This window comes from Salvelinus namaycush, chromosome 3 (genome assembly GCF_016432855.1).
Source record: "Salvelinus namaycush isolate Seneca chromosome 3, SaNama_1.0, whole genome shotgun sequence".
NCBI classification, from domain to species: domain Eukaryota; kingdom Metazoa; phylum Chordata; class Actinopteri; order Salmoniformes; family Salmonidae; genus Salvelinus; species Salvelinus namaycush.
In genome coordinates, this window is record NC_052309.1 from 792,333 (window position 1) to 812,832 (window position 20,500).

Consider the following 20,500-nt stretch of genomic DNA (forward strand, 5'->3'; position numbering starts at 1 on the left):
AAGAATGTATTTCCATATGCTTGAATTACTATCATATCAGTCTTTACAGGTAAAAGCTATTTACCCACCGATAGTCACCTCAATTAAGTTTTAAAGTACCTTTGGTATGTGAACAGAGGAATGACAAAAATGGATCAGAGAAAATTCAGACTCAAAATAAGGCTTAAGACTTCACAATAGTAGATATCTAAAGTACAAATTGAGCCTGGAATCCAAACTGAACATGGCTTTGTTTCACTACTCAGTTTGGATCCCAGGCTAGTACAGAGCAGCCAACTCCTGACCATTCTGTACAGGCAGTGCATATCAGAATCTCTTCACTGGTATAAACGGTGATTCATGAAACTCCCAACATTAGAAGAGTTGCAGAGAGCAAAACAAAACTGTTGCATTGATTAATACTTGTAATCAATTACAGTCAATACAGTCAACAATGCAGGTTGAGGTTCTTTTCACTTGTGAAAGTCTTCATACAGACATATTTCAAAATGGTCCACGAAGTGTCTTTTTTAGGTGGTAGCTGCAATCCTTTGACATCTGAGATGTTGTTGTTGTTGCAAAAGTCAATGCGTGAGACCAGCGCAGAACACAATCTGGATCAATGCAATGTAACAAAGTCATGAGGTGGAGAGTGAAGAGTTGTTCCAGTGGTTTTTAGGCTGATGAAGGTAGTCACAAATGACACCCTCTTCCCTATGCAGTGCACTACTTTTGAACAGGAATCTGGTCAAAGTAGTGCACTACATAGGGAATATGGTGTCATTTGGGATACAAAAGAAGTCAGTGAAATATGAGAGGGAGCCATCTTATCTTTCTCAAGCAGGAGACTGTGTTTACTTGTGTGAAATGTAACGAATTAAAGAAAAGGTCTGGATTCTGGTATGACCGTTTGGGTTTGTCTGTAAAGCTTACAACAGGTATTTGTGATCTTATGGCATTCCAGGAATTAGTGCAGATTTCAGGCCTTCATGGAACGAAGAAGAGTATTGTCAATGACAGGACAGTGCTCCTGGGTCGTGTTCATTAGGGCAGGAACATTTAAAAATGTTTTTCAACAGGAGACAGAAATTATAATTTCTTATTGGACAAGTCCAGGTAGTCCTTTTACTTTTGGGTCTGTTTGTCTTCAGTTTGGTGCCTAATGAACAACCATGGCAAAAGAGGGTGAAGGAGAGGCAGGGAAAAGTTGAGGCAGGGTGGTAGAAAAACATCTGAATCCTTTCAACGGTGATTCAAGTCAGTGCTTACAGGCTTAGGAAACCTACACTTGAGGCATATACCACCTCTTCATCCTCCCCTTCCCTCTCCCCTCCGCTGTGAGCTGCTGCGTTCTTCCTCTTTACCTGTTTGCGAGCTGCAGCCCGGGGTCTTTGCACCGGCACCAGGAGGCGGAACCCGGGCAGAGCCACCGTGGTGCTGGAGGCGGAGCCTGGAGTGGGGTCCGGGGGCAGCGGCGTGAAGGTGCAGGGCATCAGGAGTGAAGAGGAATTGGAGGAAGGGCTGGCACTCTGGACAGAGGAGTAGCCTGAGCTGTGGAAGTCGGGTGTGATGAATGAGGAGAGGGGCTCTCGCTGTCGGCTCCTGGTGCTCCCCTCCCCTTCCTCCTCATAATCCTCTTCCTCTTTGTCCCCCTTACAGAAACTGTCATCGTCGCTGGAGAGGGCTCGGCAGTGCAGTTTGGAGTCCTGGGGCTCTGTTGCTAGCTCCAGTGTCATGGCCAGAACAGAGGCTGCACAGAAGAAGATACTGTTAGCTTGGCAGCATTTCACAGAGAGTGTAGTGACCTCATGTGGAACAAAAATCCAACCCATGTCAATTATTAGGACCTCACGATATCATGATACAAGATTGTATATTTTATTACGATTCTATATGTATTGCGATTTGATGTTGCCAACATATTGCTCACTATGTCTGCTGCAGATAAGAGAACATGAGAAAACGATGTTTGATCAGTCACAGAAATTTTAAAAAAAGTGCAAAAATATATTGATCCATTTTTTAAAAGATGGAAACAAACTATAGGAAGAAAAATACCAGCGTTTTGCTGCAAGTACAGCCGACTAGCTACAGTCAATTATTATTACTTTTTTATTTATTTACAAATCCATACTTCGGAGTCAAATATCAATATAATAATCATCCTGAATATTGATATACGCAACTATCGATTTCCTCCCATCACTATACAATTATGGATGCCTTAAAATGAAAACGTCCAACCACAAACTCTTTGTATTTGTTTTCATTAGTCCATTGCTGATGTAGTCAAAAAAACAGTTGTGGCAATAGATTTAAGATATACAACATTCAAAATACAGAAAATACAGCCGCCGGTACGATGCATTTTGCATCATATGATGCTGCGTTTTGCATGCGTGTCTGCCTGCTGAGCAGTCTGGTCTGTACCCCACATAAGGAGAATAATGTCTGACTAAGTCTTCCAGTACATAGTGATGTCACTACATCTAGTTCAACCAGTTAGAATGGCCAGCGTGACAACCCTCGTCTTCCATAACCCCCATCTCTAGATAGGGCTGGGTGTATTCATTAGTGCAAGCTTTGCAATGGAAAACAAAAAATAGGCGTTTCTTATTGGACACATTCAGGTAGGTCCCTCCCTGTTTGGCTCCTAGTGAATACACCCCTGGTATAGAGCTGATCAGAAATGATCACTCATATAGTTGATTCCCTCCACTCACTCTCTCCCTCCTTGGCCTCCTTCTCTCCTTCGCTCTCCTGGTCCCCCTCGTATCCGGAGCAGGAGGTGTCCAGGCTCCAGTCCAGCATGTCCCCCACCAGGGTCTCTTCCGGAGTGGACAGCTCAGCCGTGGGTGTGGCAACAAAGCTGCCTCGGTGCACAGGCAAGGACTCCTCCCGTCTCCTGGGGGAGAGAAACAGCATATTTATCCAAGTAAGCTTGGAGTCACGCGATATGGTGTGTGTGGTCTTCTCACTAGGACTGGGGAAACCATGCAGTTTATTAGGCTACAGATGGAAGTTATGAAGAATGTCACAGAAGTGCACAGTGATGAGCTAGATGCTCCTTCCCAAGAAATAGAGGGTGTTATTCTGTTGACATGATGATCGATGCTTGACAAATAGAAATACTCCCAGTCTTCTCCATAATAATCTCATTAGATTAGCCTGTCCTGCAGGTAGGAATAGTTTCTGTTTAACACAGCTTTTTTGACAAAACTAAAATCAGTAAAGTGGAAAATGCCATGGAAACGCACTGAACTTTAGATTTTTATTCAGTACATGAAAAGTTTAGCCAAAAAGTACATTGTGTGACTACAGCATCACACAGGCCGTTTGGTGGAAACACCACTGGTGGAAAAACTAGCAGATTTTCTTTGTGCATTCTTTTTTTTTTTGCATAAAAATATGTAACCTATTTGATGAAACCTAGCTACTGAGTCTTCTTAGTTTAGTTTATTAATCAATGTTTTTATTTTTTTATTGTTACTAAAGTCATAAAGGATGAAACAAAAGTGTAATATTTATTTCCATTGTGGTCATCTAGTGGGCAGATGGCAATTACTCAGTACAGCATAAACAAACAACTTTGGTTTGAAAGCCCTTTTTTGGATGAGACCAGCGCTGGACAACTACCATAAAAGGCTACGTGAGAGTGGTCACACTTGCCCAATCCCAAATTAACCCCAAGCTTTTACAATCTGCCTAGACACTTGGCAAGGATCGGACAGAGGAAAATCCTCCCTGGCCTATAAGAGAACAAGGTGGAGCCAATCATTATATTGCTCTCACATTTGAGTGGCTTAACGGTAGTAACCCACCTCTTGCTGTTGCTGGAGGGGGAGGAGAGGAAGGTGTGGATGTCAGCAGGCTGGCCCGTGGGGCTGGGCAGCACCATGTAGGGTTCCACCTCCAAGACCTCCAGGACCTGACACAGCTCCTTGAAGTCAATCACCTGGGAGAGAACACAGTAGTGTTAAGTAGGCACGAAATGGAAGACAAAGCTCTTCAACTGAGAGGTACTATCTCAACTTGTCCAATAAGAACATCTTGTTTTTCTTTGCTTAGTGATGGGGGGACAATATTATTTTGATATTCTGACTCCAAATATCGATTTGTAAAAAAGAAAGAAGACAAAGAACACTAGGTAACGTTAGCTAGCACTAGTCGGCTGTACCTGTACAAAAACTCACTATTTTTCATCCTATAGCTTTTTTTTTTTTTTGCCAATCAAAACTTGTGCTCTGTAGCAGACATATAGTGACCAATGTTTGGAACATCAAATCACAATACATATATCAACACCTAAGTATCATGATAATATCATATTGCGAGGTCCCTGGCAATTCCCATCCCTAGTTTTGCTATGGTGTACACACCACCAGTACAGCCAAAAGCAGAATATCCGGGCCAGCAGCCCAGCACTGTGCACTTTGCCTTGACATACTAGTTTGAAAAAGGCAACGGTCCATGTCAGGAGGAGATGACAAGCTCACCTTTTCTTTGCTGATGTGTTGATAGGCCTCATCCTCAAACCTCTGCTTGACACCTGTCAGAGACATTTGCCTGTAGTCTTTGGGTACATCCTTACTGAAGCTGTCAGAGAGAGAGAGGAGAAAGAGAGAGGAGAGAGAAGAAAGAGACATGAAAGAGAAGGGAGGAGCATGATTAATCATCCAGTCTGTGTTCTCCAACTGTGTTATATCCAATGGGAAATCATATCAGTATATGATATTACTTTGTTTGAAAATTGGACGTTGTCAATAAAGTGCAGTGCCTCTCACTAGTCTGACTCACAAGTATGGTGCAGGGTGAGTCATCCCGCAAACACACCCCCTCCCTCCCTGCCACACACACACCCCCTCCCTCCCTGCCACACACACACACCCTAGGTCCAGCTCCCTCACCTTTCGATCCCAGCCAACACCCCACCCCTACGGCCCTCTGCATCCGGGTCACTGTGGCCCTTCGCTAATGATGATCTACGTCGTGATTAACACGAGCAGATAGTCTGCGTCCCAAATGGCACCCCACTCCCTACACATTGCACTACCTTGGAAAACATGTGCACTAGGGAATAGGAGACCATTTAGGACATAGCCACAAACAAACAACCTGATCTTGTAATCAATACCATTGTCCAATTTGTCTGTCTGCAGCGCTGGCTAGCAACAGTCTAAGACATCACCACACTACTTTGTTCATTTGTCTTTATAAGTATGTGACTTCATGTGATTTTCTACAGCGGCTGGAAATACAACGAGTGCTCAAAGAACTGCAGGAGGGAAAACGTAGAACAGCAGGAACTGGCCTCTGTACGTGTGCGGTGAACGACATGCGGTCGGTGCATTTTACTGGCTTTATAATGAGACAGCAACGGACAGCCCTCCTGCCGGGGACATGAGAGGGAGGGGTGAGGGAGGTTGTGAGTGGGCGGAGTCTTAACAACCACCCATGTGGTAAAAACCACCTACCACACACACCGAGAGAAAACCCAGACTGATCAAAAGGGCTAAGAGGACCAAAACACAACCTTTCACCTCTTCAACTAAAATCACTATAGAGATTGGCATTCCTCAGCTGCTGGAAATCCCACTCATATTGAAAAGAAGCAAGGCATTCATCAGAACTGCTACCTTTCTGACCTGCAGGGGGTTCTACAGTAATGGTGCCCAGAGAACACTTCAGGACTGTAATAATACTGGAGCAGTCCTTTAAAATAGCACTTCACATTGACTACTGTGTGGATGATGAACCGAGGAATGAAAAAAAACATCTCAGTAAGTTATATAAAGATATATATATCTTCTCACAAACACATTCTAAATAACACACCTGCATATACGCTAATGTTGCCTTATTCCCCCTAATGAAGATTTCAAGTAAAAAAAAAAAATAGAAATCAAGCTAATGATTCGTTCTAATTGGCTAATTACTCAATATGAGCTAAATGCCATGTTGCCGTCCCACCTGCCTGTTACTCCTATCCAACAGGCCCGGCTAATCAAACCCAGAGCAGCAGGTGATTTGCTGTCAAAGGGAACCTCCAGGCGAGGCTGTGGATGGTTAGAGGTTAAGCTGACAGCGCTAATTAGCGACTAGTTAATTAGCACAACTAACCGCAGTCTGTCATTCCCCCATTGCTGCTTCCCAGAATTGTTTTTCTTCCACTAGATAACACAGCCCCAAAGTCAAAATTAGCTATAACGTACAAAATAATTTAAGGTTAGGATTGGGCACAAAGTTAGCAGTGCGGTTTAAGGTTAGGTTTATATTCTTAAAATCTGATTACATTTTTTTATTTTTATAATAGGCAGGGTTTATGACTTTGTGGCTGTGTTAACTAGTAACGACACGAAAAACGGGGAGAAATGCTAATTGCTAGAATACTAATTGATAGCAGAATGGGCCTGCTGAGGGACAATGGGGATCTCCAGGAAGAGGGGCTATTGATACTCACCACAGCTAGCCTGCATGCTAACAAGGTTGTTTACTAGCACAACCAGCAGGCAAGCTTAAATAGAAACAGCTTGGTTTCAGTCAACAATGAATAGCCACAAAAGCTCTCAGGAGTAAGGCTGGACGATGTGTAAACTTCATAAAACAAGCCATACTTGCAATTGCAGTATGGAGGATTTTATTTTCTCTAGTATGTAATTGCTAACATCTTCAAACTATCAGCTTGACACAGATTTGACACCTGAGGTCAAATCTCTCTAGCCAATCAACTTTTATAGTGTATTTGTAGCAATGGAGTATGAGGGTTGTGTGTTTTGCTTTCACAGCTATACACCCACCCTCCTCCGCCAATATGCCTCTATCACCTTGGTAACCCTCATGAGAACAAAGGCAAGCCAGCGAGCACCCCTTGTTTGTCAGGCATTGGATTACAAGGGAGAGAAATAGAGGGAACAAATATTGGTGAAAGAACAGTACGAGAGGACAGAGACTTTCTAACCCAGACTAACATTAGCCCTTGTATCTAGTATGCATATAGCAATTCCATATATAACAGTTTAATAACCTGTAATAGTGATTTCTAGGATGTCCGTGGCATGTATTATAACTTACCACTTGACATAGAGTAGTACAGCGCAGGGGACCAGGTCCTGCTTGGAGAAGCCTGTATACTCAGCCAGCTGGATGGGCCAGATGGGAACTGCAATGCAGAGAGAGGAGAGGAAGAGCAGGGGTCAAGGCGACACACTAGAGCATCAAGACTGATATGACGTCCAACAAATAATAAAATAACGCCTCAGAAGTTAATGAGAAGCTGATGAACTACAACTAGACTAGGTATTCAAAGGGCGGGTAACAGGGAACTACAGTGTTGTCGGCCCCCCCAAAAATTGGGGTTGCATGAAATTATTTTGAAAAAAATGGGATCCCCAGAAATTCTGCTGGGAAGAAAAATGGGGTCCCCGCTGAAAAGGTTTGAATACCACTGCTCTAGGGGTGTTTGAAAACCTAGGTCAACAGTGTGTGTGTGTGACATATATGGTTACTGAGCAACTCCCTTGGAACTGGGGATACAGCACTTAAATAACTCAATTTTGAAGACACCCCTCAGAAAGAGTTTTTTGTTACACTTCAGCTCGAAGCTGATCAAGTGAATACAGAAGTACATCATCGGGGTAGATTACATATCAGTTTGTAGACAGAGTTTAGAAAACAAAATGGCTTGCGTCCCAAATGGCATCCTATTCCCTATATAGTGCACTACAGCTCGATGTGCCATTTGGGACGCAACCCGTAGACTGCCTGTTGGCCCGCCTTACCGTAGTGGTGCAGTGCCCGTGTGAGCAGCAGGATGGCGTTGGCCAGGTGGGCTGAGGAGTATGTAGTGAGGGCTGAGTAGAGCAAGGTGAGCTCACACAAGTAGCTGAACAGGTGGACACTGAGCCGCTCTAGGGGTAACAGAGACAGCAGCACCTGGCCGTAGTCCAGCAGAGTGGGAGTCTGCTGAGACAACACCAAATGAGTTGAACTCATAGAAATAAAAATGACGAGACAGGACTACAAGACAGCTGAGAATTTTGAACCCCCCCCCCAGACAAAAGATTTTCACTTCAACAGATGCCTTTAGCCCAAGCTGATGAAACGAATACAGATGCCATCATCGGGGCAGATTAAACATGTTGACATAAGATGGGTATAGACTGCGTGTGTTCACTCCGCTCACCCGGATCTTGCCCTCCAGCACAGAGATGACCTCCCCCATCATGCGGACCAGGTCCTCATACTTGTAGGTGTTGTCTGTGAGCCACACCGCCTCCCGGATGGTCAGGATATCCTTACTGATGTACCTAGAGAAGGAGACGTGGGTCATATTCATTAGGCAGAAAACAGACTACCTGAACCAGTACAATAAATATAACGCTTGTTTCCGTACAGTCACAGAATTCTGAATATTGAAAACCCCTCAGAAAGATGTTTTGTTGCACTTGAGCACCTGCCTTTAGCTAAAGCTAATCAAGTGAATACAGAAGTACTGTACATCGGGGCAGATTACATAGAGGATAAAATACTGACTAGTTTGTATCATGCTTAGGGTGGTAAAAATCCAGCTACTTTCCCAAAATCAGGAAGGAATAAGCAGGAAATCCAAAATTCCCAACCAGGATTTGTGGAAAACCTGGGCATTTTGGGAAAATTACAGGAACGTTCCAACCCTAATCATGCTACATCCACCTCCAACGTTTTTCTGTCTCGTACCGCGTGCAGACGACCATGCAGGCGATGCCCAGCAGCTGCAGGCGTGCCTTGGGCACGGAGCGCAGGGCCAGGTAGCGGTCCACGCAGCCCACCGTCACGTGGAGGGTCAGGCTGGAGAAGTCCTTCATGGTGGTTACCTCCACCAACCAGTCCACCAGGATGTATCTAGAGAGAGATGAATACTGTTATTTACCTAGAGAAGGGGGGACACACGAGAGAGAAACACTAATGTACCTAGTGAGGGGAGAGGAGAGGCACAGGAGAGAGAGATTAATACTGTTATGTACCTAGAAACATGTGATTATGATAGTAAATAGCATATTTTTTTATATTATTTTTTCACCTATATTTTACTAGGCAAGTCATTAAGAGTGCTTAGAATTTTGACAGACCCCTCAGACAAAGAATCTTTGCCCTTAACGCGAGCCATTAACCAAAATTGATAAAACAACTCAATTGGTACAAAGTCAAGTGATCTTCAGTGTGGGTACAGTCAGTTCCAGACCAAACCGGTATGTTACCTCATGGTGTCGTTGATGCCCTGTCGGAGCACCTCCTCCGCCCTGCGTCGGGGCACAGGGGGACAGGAGCGAAACAGCTGGGCCACAAGGTCGGCACAGGCCCTCTGCTCCAGACCCAGCGGGTTGTCACTGCTGCACACCTTGGCCAGGGACAGCTGGACACATGCACACACACAGAGAGAGAAAGGGGCAAAGTGCACAGGTCAAAAGTCATACCAGGCTTGCCAAGCAAGCTCGACAGGAGGGCGAATGTTAAAAAAAACACCACCTGTGCTCAGTAACAACCTCAATGATTAATCCACTTTAATTGGTTGGGAGAATAAACAAAACCATAGACTTTGTTTGTGTGGATTTGGGCTGCTTGTTATAGTGAATGGCTACATTATCATGTCTATGCCATTGGAGAGATATACACACACAACCGCTCAAAAGTTTGGGGGGGGGGTCACTCAGAAATGTCCTTGTTATCCATGAGAAATGAATAGGAAATATAGTCAAGAGGTTATAAATAATGATTTGTAATTGAAATAGTGTCCTTCAAACTTGGCTTTTGTCAAAGAATCATCCATTTGCAGATATTTCAGCCTTGCAGACCTTTGGCATTCTAGTTGACAATTTGTTGAGGTAATCTGAAGCGGTTTCACCCCATGCTTCCTGAAGCACCTCCCACAAGTTGGATTGGCTTGATGGGCACTTCTCACGGTCAAGCTGCTCCCACAACAGCTCAATAGGGTTGAGATCCAGTGACTGCGCTGGCCACTCCATTATAGACAGAATACCAGCTGACTGCTTCTTCCCTAAAATAGTTATGGCATTGTGTGGAGCTGTGCTTTGGGTCATTGTCCTGTTGGAGGAGGAAATTGTCTCCAATTAAGCACCGTCCACAGGGTATGGCGTTGCAAAACGGAGTGACAGCCTTCCTTCTTCAAGATCCCTTTTACCCTGAACAAATCTCCCACTATCACCACCCCCAGACCATCACATTGCCTCCACCATGCTTGACAGATGGCGTCAAGCACTCCATCCTCTTTTCTGTATCTCACAAATGTTTTTTGTGATTAAAAAACCTCAAATTTAGATTAGTTTGTCCATAACACTTTTTTCCAATCTTCCTCTGTCCAGTGTCTTTGTTCTTTTGCCCATCGTAATCATTTATTTTTTAAATTGGCCAGTCAGATATGGCTTTTTCTTTGCAACTCTGCCTAGAAGGCCAGCATCCCAGAGTCGCCTCCTCACGGTTGACGTCGAGACTGGTGTTTTGCGGGTACTATTTAATGAAACTGCCAGGTGAGGACTTGTGAGGCATCTGTTTTTCAAACTAGAAACTAATGTATTTGTCCTCTTGCGCAGTTGTGCACCGGGGCCTCCCACTCATTCTACTCTGGTTGGGGCCAGTTTGCGCTACTCTGTGAAGGGAGTAGTACACAGTCATGTACGAGACGTTCAGTTTCTTGGTAATTTCTCGCATGGAATAGCCTTCATTTCTCAGAACAAGTACAGACTGACGAGTTTCAGAAGAAAGTTTTGTTTCTGGCCATTTTGAGCCTGTAATTGAACCCAAATGCTGATGCTCCAGATACTCAACTAGTTGCTTCTTTAATCAGAACAACAGTTTTCAGCTGTCCTAACATTATTGCAAAAAGGTTTTATCATGATCAATTACCCTTTTAAAATGATAAACTTGGATTAGCTAACACAACGTGGCATTGTAACACAGGAGTGATGGTTGCTGATAATGGGCCTCTGTACACCTACGTAGATATTCCATATAATAGTAAAAAAAAAAAGACGCAATTTCCAGCAACAGTAGTCATTTACAACATTAACAATGTCTACACTGTATTTCTGATCGATTTGATTTTAATGGACAAACCTTTTTTGCTTTTCTTTCAAAAACAAGGAATATCTAAATGACCAACTTTGAATGGTAGTGTGTGTATATAGATATCACACTCAGCAAAAAAAAAAAGAAGAGTCCCTTTTTCAGGAGCTTGTTTTTTTAAAGATAATTCGTAAAATCCAATTAACTTCACAGTTCTTCATTGTAAAGGGTTTAAACACTGTCTCCCATGCTTGTTCAATGAACCATAAACAATTCATGAACATGCACCTGTGGAACAGTGGTTAGGACACTAACAGCTTACAGACGGTAGGCAAATAAGGTCACAGTTATGAAAACTTAGGACACTAAAGAGGCCTTTCTACTGACTCTGAAAAACACCAAAAGAAAGATGCCCAGGGTCTCTGCACATCTGCGTGAACGTGCCTTAGGCATGCTGCAAGGAGGCATGAGGACTGCAGATGTGGCCAGGCAATAAATTGCAATGTCCATACTGTGAGAAACCTAAGACAGCGCTACAGGGAGACAGGACGAACAGCTGATTGTCCCCGCAGTGGCAGACCACGTGTAACAACACCTGCACAGGATCGGTACATCCGGACATCACACCTGCGGGACAGGTACAGGATGGCAACAACAACTGCCCGAGTTACACCAGGAACGCACAATCCCGCCATCAGTGCTCAGACTGTCCGCAATAGGCTGAGAGAGGCTGGACTGAGACCTTGTAGGCCTGTTGTAAGGCAGGTCCTCACCAGACATCACCGGCAACAACGTCACCAATGGGCATAAACCCACCGTCACTGGACCAGACAGGACTGGCAAAAAGTGCTCTTCACTGACGAGTCGCGGTTTTGTCTCACCAGGGGTGATGGTGGGATTTGCGATTATAGTCGAAGGAATGAGCATTACACCAAGGCCTGTACTCTGGAGCGGGATCGATTTGGAGGTGGAGGGTCCGTCATGGTCTGGGGGCGGTGTGTCACAGCATCATCGGACTGAGCTTGTTGTCAATGAAGGCAATCTCAACGCTGTGCGTTACAGGGAAGACATCCTCCTCTCTCATGTGGCACCCTGCCTGCAGGCTCATCCTGACATGACCCTCCAGCATGACAATGCCACCAGCCATACTGCTCGTTCTGTGCGTGATTTCCTGCAAGACAGGAATGTCAGTGTTCTGCCTTGCCAGCAAAGAAAGAGCCCGGATCTCAATCCCACTGAGCACGCCTGGGACCTGTTGGATCAGAGAGTAAGGGCTAGGGCCATTCCCCCCAGAAATGTCCGGGAACTTGCAGGTGCCTTGGTGGAAGAGTGGGGTAACATCTCACAGCAATAACTGGCCAATCTGGTGCAGTCCATGAGTAGGAGATGCACTGCAGTACTTAATGCAGCTGGTGGCCACACCAGATACTGACTGTTGATTTTGACCCCCCCCCCCTTGTTCAGGGACACATTATTCATGTCTGTTAGTCATGTCTGTGGAACTTGTTCAGTTTATGTCTCAGTTGTTAAATCTTATGTTCATACAAATATTTACACGTTAAGTTTGCAGAAAATAAAACGCAGTTGACAGTGAGAGGACGTTTCTAGACACACACCTGTGCTTCCCAGCATCCTTTGGCTGCGTAGTCCCTGAGCGTGCGTATGAACTGGAGGTACCTGCCTGGGTCCGCCATCTGAGAAGACAGCACAGAACCACAGTAAGTTATGAGGTCGGTTTTTGACTAACATCAACACAACAGGGGTTTTATAACACATTTTACACCCTTTAACTACACAACATACATTGTAACATAAACAAAGCCTTTTGAGACATGGAGAATCAGAGAGAAGGGAAACTCACTGCGGATTTACGGTTATGTTCCCAAAGCAGGTAAGCGCTCTGTAGACAGCCCGACTGAGACGACTCTTCAAGTAGTGTCAGGGCCTCGGCGCGCTTGTCATCCTCCTGAAACACACACAGATTAAACCATGTTTCAATAGTCAATGTTTCAAACAGCACATTAAATCCTCCTCTCTATCCAGCACAACAAGGCCTACTGAATATGTAACAGGGTTCTGAGTATGCAGTATGTTAGTCAAGACCAGCCCAGAAATGTACATACACCTTAGCCAAACACATTTAAACTCAGTTTCACAATTCCTGAGATTTAATCCTAGTAAAAATTCCCTGTCGTAGGTCAGTTAGGACCACCACTTTATTTTAAGAAAGTGAAATGTCAGAATAATAGTAGAGAAAATTATTTATTTCAGCTTTTATTTCTTTCATCACATTCTCAGTGGGTCAGAAGTTTACATACACTCAATTAGTATTTGGTAGCATTGCCTTGAAATTGTTTAACTTGGGTCAAACTTTTCTGGTAGAGTTCCACAAGCTTCCAACAGAAAGTTGGGTGAATTTTGGCCCATTCCTCCTGACAGAGCTGGTGTAACTGCGTCAGGTTTGTACACTTTTTCAGTTCTGCCCACAAATTTTCTATAGGATTGAGGTCAGGGCTTTGTGATGACCACTCCAATACCTTGACTTTGTTGTCCTTAAGCCATTTTGACACAATTTTGGAAGTATGCTTCAGGTCATTGTCCATTTGGACGACCAAGCTTTAACTTCCTGACTGATGTCTTGAGATGTTGCTTCAATATATCAATAACATTTCCCTGCCTCATGATGCCATCTATTTTGTGAAGTGCACCAGTCCCTCCTGCAGCAAAACACCCCTACAACATGATGCTGCCACCCCCGTGCTTCACGGTTGGGATGGTGTTCTTCGACTTGCAGGCCTCCCTTTTTCCTCCAAACATAACGACGGTCATTATGGCCAAACATTTCTATTTTTGTTTCATCAGATCAGAGGGCATTTCTCCAAAAAGTACGATCTTTGTCCCCATGTGCAGTTGCAAACCGTAGTCTGGCTTTTTTATTGTGGTTTTGGAGCAATGGCTTCTTCCTTGCTGAGCGGCCTTTCAGGTTATGTCGATATAGGACTCGTTTTACTGTGGATATAGATACTTTTGTACCCGTTTCCTCCAGCATCTTCACAAGGTCCTTTGCTGTTGTTCTGTGATTGATTTGCACTTTTCGCACCAAAGTACGTTAATCTCTAGGAGAAAGAACGCGTCTCCTTCCTGAGCGGTATGACAGCTGCGTGGTCCCATGGTGTTTTACTTGCGTACTATTGTTTGTACAGATGAACGTGGTACCTTCAGGCGTTTGGAAATTGCTCAGGAAAACATCCTGAGGTCTTGATTGATATCTTTTGATTTTCCCATGATGTCAAGCAAAGAAGCACTGAGTTCAAAGGTAGGCCTTGAAATACATCCACAGGTACACCTCCAATTGACTCAAATGATGTCAATTAGGCCATCAGAAGCTTCTAAAGCCATGACATCATTTTCTGGAATTTTCCAAGCTGTTTAAAGGCACAGTCAACTTAGTGTATGTAATCTTCAGACCCACTAGAATTGCAATACACTGAATTGTAATTAAAATAATCTGTCTGTAAACAATTATTGGAAAAATTACTTGTGTTATGCAAAAAGTAGATGTCCTAACCAAATCGCCAAAACTATAGTTTGTGAACAAGAAATGTGTGTAGTGGTTGAAAAACTAGTTTTACTGACTCCAAACTAAGTGTACGTAAAGTTCCGACTTCAACTGTACACATACACATAACAACCCCTGAATGAATGTCAGAGAGTCATCAAGGATTGTTGGTTTGTAAAATTATTACTGAAACAAAGCTGCTTTAAAAGATCCGTGTGGGTTCATGGGAGAGCAGAAACAATGAGGTGCGTAGCGAGCAATCATTAAGTGAAGAAGAGGGAGAAAACATTTATCCTAACTGGGCTGATGACTAGCAGGGCTGCCTAGAATGTGACTGTCTTCACAGCCTCATCAGAAACTAACTGGAACTGTGTTGTGATTTGGTTACCATAGAAATGGAAGACGGCTATCACTACAAAAATCCCCACACTAACGCCTCTGCCTTTCTGGAAGACTTGCAGCGGTGAGTGTGTGTACACTTACATCAAAAAGCTGGAGGACTCTGGCCAGACAGTGCAGCAACGGTCCCCTCCTCTCCTACAAAAAATAAAAAACAGCAAAAGTAAAAATGTAGCCTAATGAAAGCATTGTTAGAACACAACCGTATAGTCTACAAAACATGTAACTATTATTATAGAAACATTGGATTTTTCATTAAAGTCCATTAGTTCCATTGAGCAAAGACAGGCTCATCTATTTATAAAAATCGCTGGACAAAACAGAGGTGATACATGCAGCGCACCACAAGAGAGGACAGGAAAAAACAGGCTATAAGGGATGGAACTTTCTGGCGGGGTCTGTTGGTCAGAAATAAATGGGGGGCGAGACACACCGTTGCACAAAGCAGCATAAGTCTCTCCCCATTTGTCTTCATTACCACGGTCCTGTAGGCCTTCGGCAGACTTTTTGGTAACAACATGTTTCTGAATCCACCTCTCCTTTCTTCCCATGCAGTATGATGCCTACATTTTAGTAATTTAGCAGACACTCTTACCCAGAGCGACTTACAGAAGCAATTAGGGTTAAGTGCCTAGTCGGCTCGGGGATTCGAACCAGCGACCTTTCGGTTACTGGCACAACGCTCTTAAACCCCTAGGCTACCTGCCGCCTTTACACATCTTAATCAGTGTTGATAATGGATGGACAGCTCTGAGTGAATAAACCAGGAAGGCACAACCATAGAAACAGATTCAACATTACTCATAATATTTCTATGGGTGAAACAGCCCTCTAATTTGTATCCAGGGTATTATACTAAACTTGGGTTTTTCCAATAGGAACCAAGGGAGAGGACAGTGATGGTTGCTGAGGTTGGCTGTGTCTATGGCTGCCCATCTCCCCCAGCCAAGCTCAACCAGGCCTAGCCTGGTAAACACTTACCACATTGGTTTCACACTCAGCCTTGAGCCTGTCAAACACCACAGCCTTGCAGCAGCTCCCAGTGGGGGACCAGGGCGGGCGGATGAACACCCAGATGAAGGGGTCGGCGGTAGGGGAACGCAGGCTCTCCGCCAGGCTGAAGAACTGGGACGCCTTCCGGCCGCACACGTCGGCACGCCCTTCGTCACTCAGCAACGCTGGGACAGAGAAGAGGGTGATTATTATACAGGAATTAATTCAGTGATTTGGTCAATGTCAATCACTGATCAACCTCATGACCAATTCAATGAGAAACAATGGATGACAAGTGCAGTGAGACTTACGTCCTTCATTGTACAAATATGCAATCCCTAGTTTCAACGCTGCCTCAAAGTTCCCCTTCTCTGCGGCCCTGAAAGAGGAGACAGAAACCGAGAAACATATTAGGGTATGTATTAGAGGTCGACCGATTAATCGGAATGGCCGATTAATTAGGGCCGATTTCAAATTTTCTTAACAATCAGAAATCTGTATTTTTGGACGCCAATTTTGCCCCCCAATTTTATTTTTTACACCTTTATTTAGCTAGGCAAGTCAGTTAAGAACACATTCTTATTTTCAATGACGGCCTAGGAACGGTGGGTTAACTGCCTTATTCAGGGGCAGAACGACAAATTTTTACCTTGTCAGCTCGGGGATTCAATCTTGCAACCTTACTGTTAACTAGTCCAACGCTCTAACCACCTGCCTCACGAGGAGCCTGCCTGTTACGCGAATGCAGTAAGAAGCCATGGTAAGTTGCTAGCTAGCATTAAACTTATCTTATAAAAAACAATCAATCAATTATAATCACTAGTTATAACTACACATGGTTGATGATATTACTAGTTTATCTAGCGTGTCCTGCATTGCATTTAATTGATGCGGTGCGCATTCGCGAAAAAGGACTGTCGTTGCTCCAACGTGTACCTAACCATAAACATCAATGCCTTTCTTAAAATCAATACACAGAAGTCTATATTTTTAAACCTGCATATTTAGCTAAAAGAAATCCAGGTTAGCAGGCAATATTAACCAGGTGAAATTGTGTCACTTCTCTTGCGTTCATTGCACGTAGAGTCAGGGTATATGCAACAGTTTGGGCCGCCTGGCTCATTGCGAACTAATTTGCCAGAATTTTACGTAATTATGACATAACATTGCACAACCTTCAATGTAACAGGAATATTTAGACTTATGGATGCCACCCGTTAGATAAAATACGTAACGGTTCCGTATTTCACTGAAAGAATAAACGTTTTGTTTTCGAGATGATAGTTTACGGATTCGACCATATTAATGACCTAAGGCTCGTATTTCTGTGTGTTATTATGTTATAATTAAGTCTATGATTTGATAGAGCAGTCTGACTGAGCGATGGTAGGCACCAGCAGGCTCGTAAGCATTCATTCAAACAGCACTTTCGTGCGTTTTGTCAGCAGCTCTTCGCAATGCTTCAAGCATTGCGCTGTTTATGACTTCAAGCCTATCACCTCCTGAGATTAGGCTGGTGTAACCGATGTGAAATGGCTAGCTAGTTAGTGGGGTGCGCGCTAATAGCGTTTCAAACGTCACTCGCTCTGAGACTTGGAGTAGTTGTTCTCCTAGCTCTGCATGGGCAACGCTGCTTCGAGGGTGGCTGTTGTCGATGTGTTCCTGGTTCGAGCCCAGGCAGGAGCGAGGAGAGGGATGGAAGCTATACTGTTACATTGGCAATACTAAAGTGCCTATAAGAACATCCAATAGTCAAAGGTATATGAAATACAAATCGTAGAGAGAGAAATAGTCCTATAATTCCTATAACTACAACCTAAAACTTCTTACCTGGGAATATTGAAGACTCATGTTAAAAGGAACCACCAGCTTTCATATGTTCTCATGTTCTGAGCAAGGAACTTAAACGTTAGCTTTCTTACATGGCACATATTGCACTTTTACTTTCTTCTCCAACACTTTGTTTTTGCATTATGTAAACCAAATTGAACATGTTTCATTATTTATTTGAGGCTAAATTGACTTTATTGATGTATTATATTAAGTTAAAATAAGTGTTCATTCAGCATTGTTGTAATGGTCATTATTACAAATAAAATAAAAATCGGCCGATTGATCGGTATCGGCTTTTTTGGTCCTCCAATAATCGGTATCGGCGTTGAAAAATCATAATCGGTCGACCTCTAGTATGTATGCTCACTTTCAGTCTCCCTCATGTGAAACTGACATTGGAAGATGTACAGAGTCGAGGGCAGGGTTTGGGTGTGGGAGGAGTCGATCCTACCTCTCAAAGAGCCAGACTGTGTTGGGGGATGGCCAGGTATCCCTGAAACTGACCCGGGCCCAAACACTAGAGTGGTTATCAATGATGTCACGGAGCTGAGAGTGTACCTGGGAGATAACCAAATACCTCAGTTAGCCTCCAACATGGCAATCCTTCATGCATGTTCAAAATATTCTTCTTCCTTTCAATAACTGAGTAAACATAACATTCCTTAGACATGCTAAAGGAGGTGTATATAGGAGGAGACTGATACACATTATGACTCACCAATTCAGGTGGTGACAAGATGTTCAGAAGAGACTCCTTCAAATGATGTTTACCCCAGAGGCTGTTCAATTGTTTGTGTGTGTGCTTTAGATGTGTGTGTGTGTGTGTGTGTGTGTGTGTGTGTGTGTGTGTGTGTGTGTGTGTGTGTACATGTGTTTAACTTGAACTTGTGGGGACCAGAAGTCCCCACAAGAATAGAAAACAAACCAAAATTTGGTTCAGGTTAATGTTAGGGAAAATTGGATTTTGAATGGGACTGTATTGTATATCGCCACAACGTTAGTTAAACAAGACCGTGTGTGTGTTTGTGAGACTCACAGCTCTGACAGCCAGCAGGTCCTCAGCAGAGAGGCATTGGAGCACACACAGAAGCACCTCTTCAGGTAGAGACAGCAGTGTTAGGGCTGTAACACGCTTACGGACCCGCTTCCGTGCTGGAACCGTGAAGCATTTGGAACAACGACAATGTAGCACTAAAGAAGAAAGGAGAGAGAAGTATACTTTTATCTTGAATCACTCTTGCCATTTTAGATACAGATAACCATCAAACGCAAAAAAACAAAAAACTCTTTCCAACTCAACACTCCAAATAAACGAACTCTTACTCACACAGTGCCCCCATACATTTAGTCTCCATCCTAACTGTGGGACACAGTTTACTGCTGACAATGTTTCAGACAATGTTTATTCAATAGTATTTGTTTACAGTTCTCATCTATATGCTCCTCTAAAGACAGTAATTCCAACCTGAATGTCAGTTTACGTTTGCTTTGTTTGCTACAGCTTGCTGGCTCAAACTAATTCAAATTAGGCAAAAGTGACCCAGTTACAATAAATAATATATTAATTATATCTATGATATATCGGTAGTTATAACCAATGGAATCTATTTTGACTAATTAGCTGGCCAAGTTAAACTGAACTCAATGTTTGAATTCAGTTTAACTCAGCGCCCAAATTTCCCTCCTCAAACCTAGGTAAACTTTTAACAAGCTACTGTAACGCTTCTTAGATTGAAATCCAAAAAAGTGAATGATCTATTTGCGGCGCTTTCAAAACCACAGAAATGTAATGACTTTACAACGTAGTTAACTATGATATAAATGTTACGAATGCTTTAGTTTCAAATAAGGCACATTTATAACGTTAGCCACTTAACTAACGACTGGCTCGAGTACTGGCACCAAGCTATGTACCAGTAGCTAGCTAGCCAACTAACTAACTAGCCATCATTACAACAGCAAACCATAACAGATAGCTAGCAGGCTAGTTAGCAGCTAACGTTATCAAGTCAGCTAACGTTATCTGTAGCTATAAAATGTTTATGCTATTCATTCTCACACAGTTCAAGTTCTCTAACCTAAATTGTATAAGCTGAAACAGGTTTCTGACTAAAACGTTTAAATGTTAGATGGCACATTTACACCGTAGCTAATTGAGTCAGAGATACTTACCGCCCGCTTTCATTTCGTGGAGAGATCACCTTAATTATGATGGTAAGCTCCCTAGCGTTACAGTTGTGCAACCACAAAGCTGACAGTGAACAAAATACGAGTAAATATAACTTGTGTTATAAACTATCGTAATTCCAATGAATTATCAATTTGTCTAATTCAAAAACACAGCTTGAGAGCGCTGTCTAGCTTGATGGGATATTGTGAAATTGATAGCTTGATTTCAAATCCATGCATGCATCCCTCTCAACTTTTGAGATCCTCCCAAAATTGGCTAAGCACCGCCCGCGCGCAGAGTTTAAACATCAACTTCGATTTAATTGGCGGAAACCGAGTACGTTCAGCTATTATCTAACGAGCTTCCGATTCGTCTAGGAGAAGAGCGACAACTTCGATTGGTTTGTCGTTACAAATAATTAAATAAAGACCACTGATTGGATAATATGAAACAATTTTCGAAGTACGCGCTTCCAAATAGATGCATTTGATTGGTCAAAGGGGTTACCA

The 20,500-nt window shown here is 43.4% G+C and overlaps 1 protein-coding gene across 1 annotated transcript; it reads right to left on the bottom strand.

The window, feature by feature from the left end:
* Positions 1-8: 8 nt before the first annotated feature.
* LOC120044826 (cyclin-F-like) lies at positions 9-20,196 on the bottom strand. The gene is made up of 17 exons (XM_038989496.1): positions 19,994-20,196; positions 18,858-19,012; positions 18,273-18,379; positions 16,300-16,367; positions 15,977-16,173; positions 15,080-15,133; positions 12,899-13,003; positions 12,654-12,731; positions 9,216-9,370; positions 8,695-8,859; positions 8,162-8,285; positions 7,758-7,938; positions 7,051-7,138; positions 4,476-4,575; positions 3,801-3,934; positions 2,703-2,884; positions 9-1,729 (listed from the first exon to the last, which is right to left on the bottom strand). Exons 1-17 carry the CDS (start codon positions 20,004-20,006, stop codon positions 1,245-1,247), a joined length of 2,391 nt encoding a protein of 796 aa, XP_038845424.1. The 5' UTR covers positions 20,007-20,196; the 3' UTR covers positions 9-1,244.
* Positions 20,197-20,500: the final 304 nt, after the last annotated feature.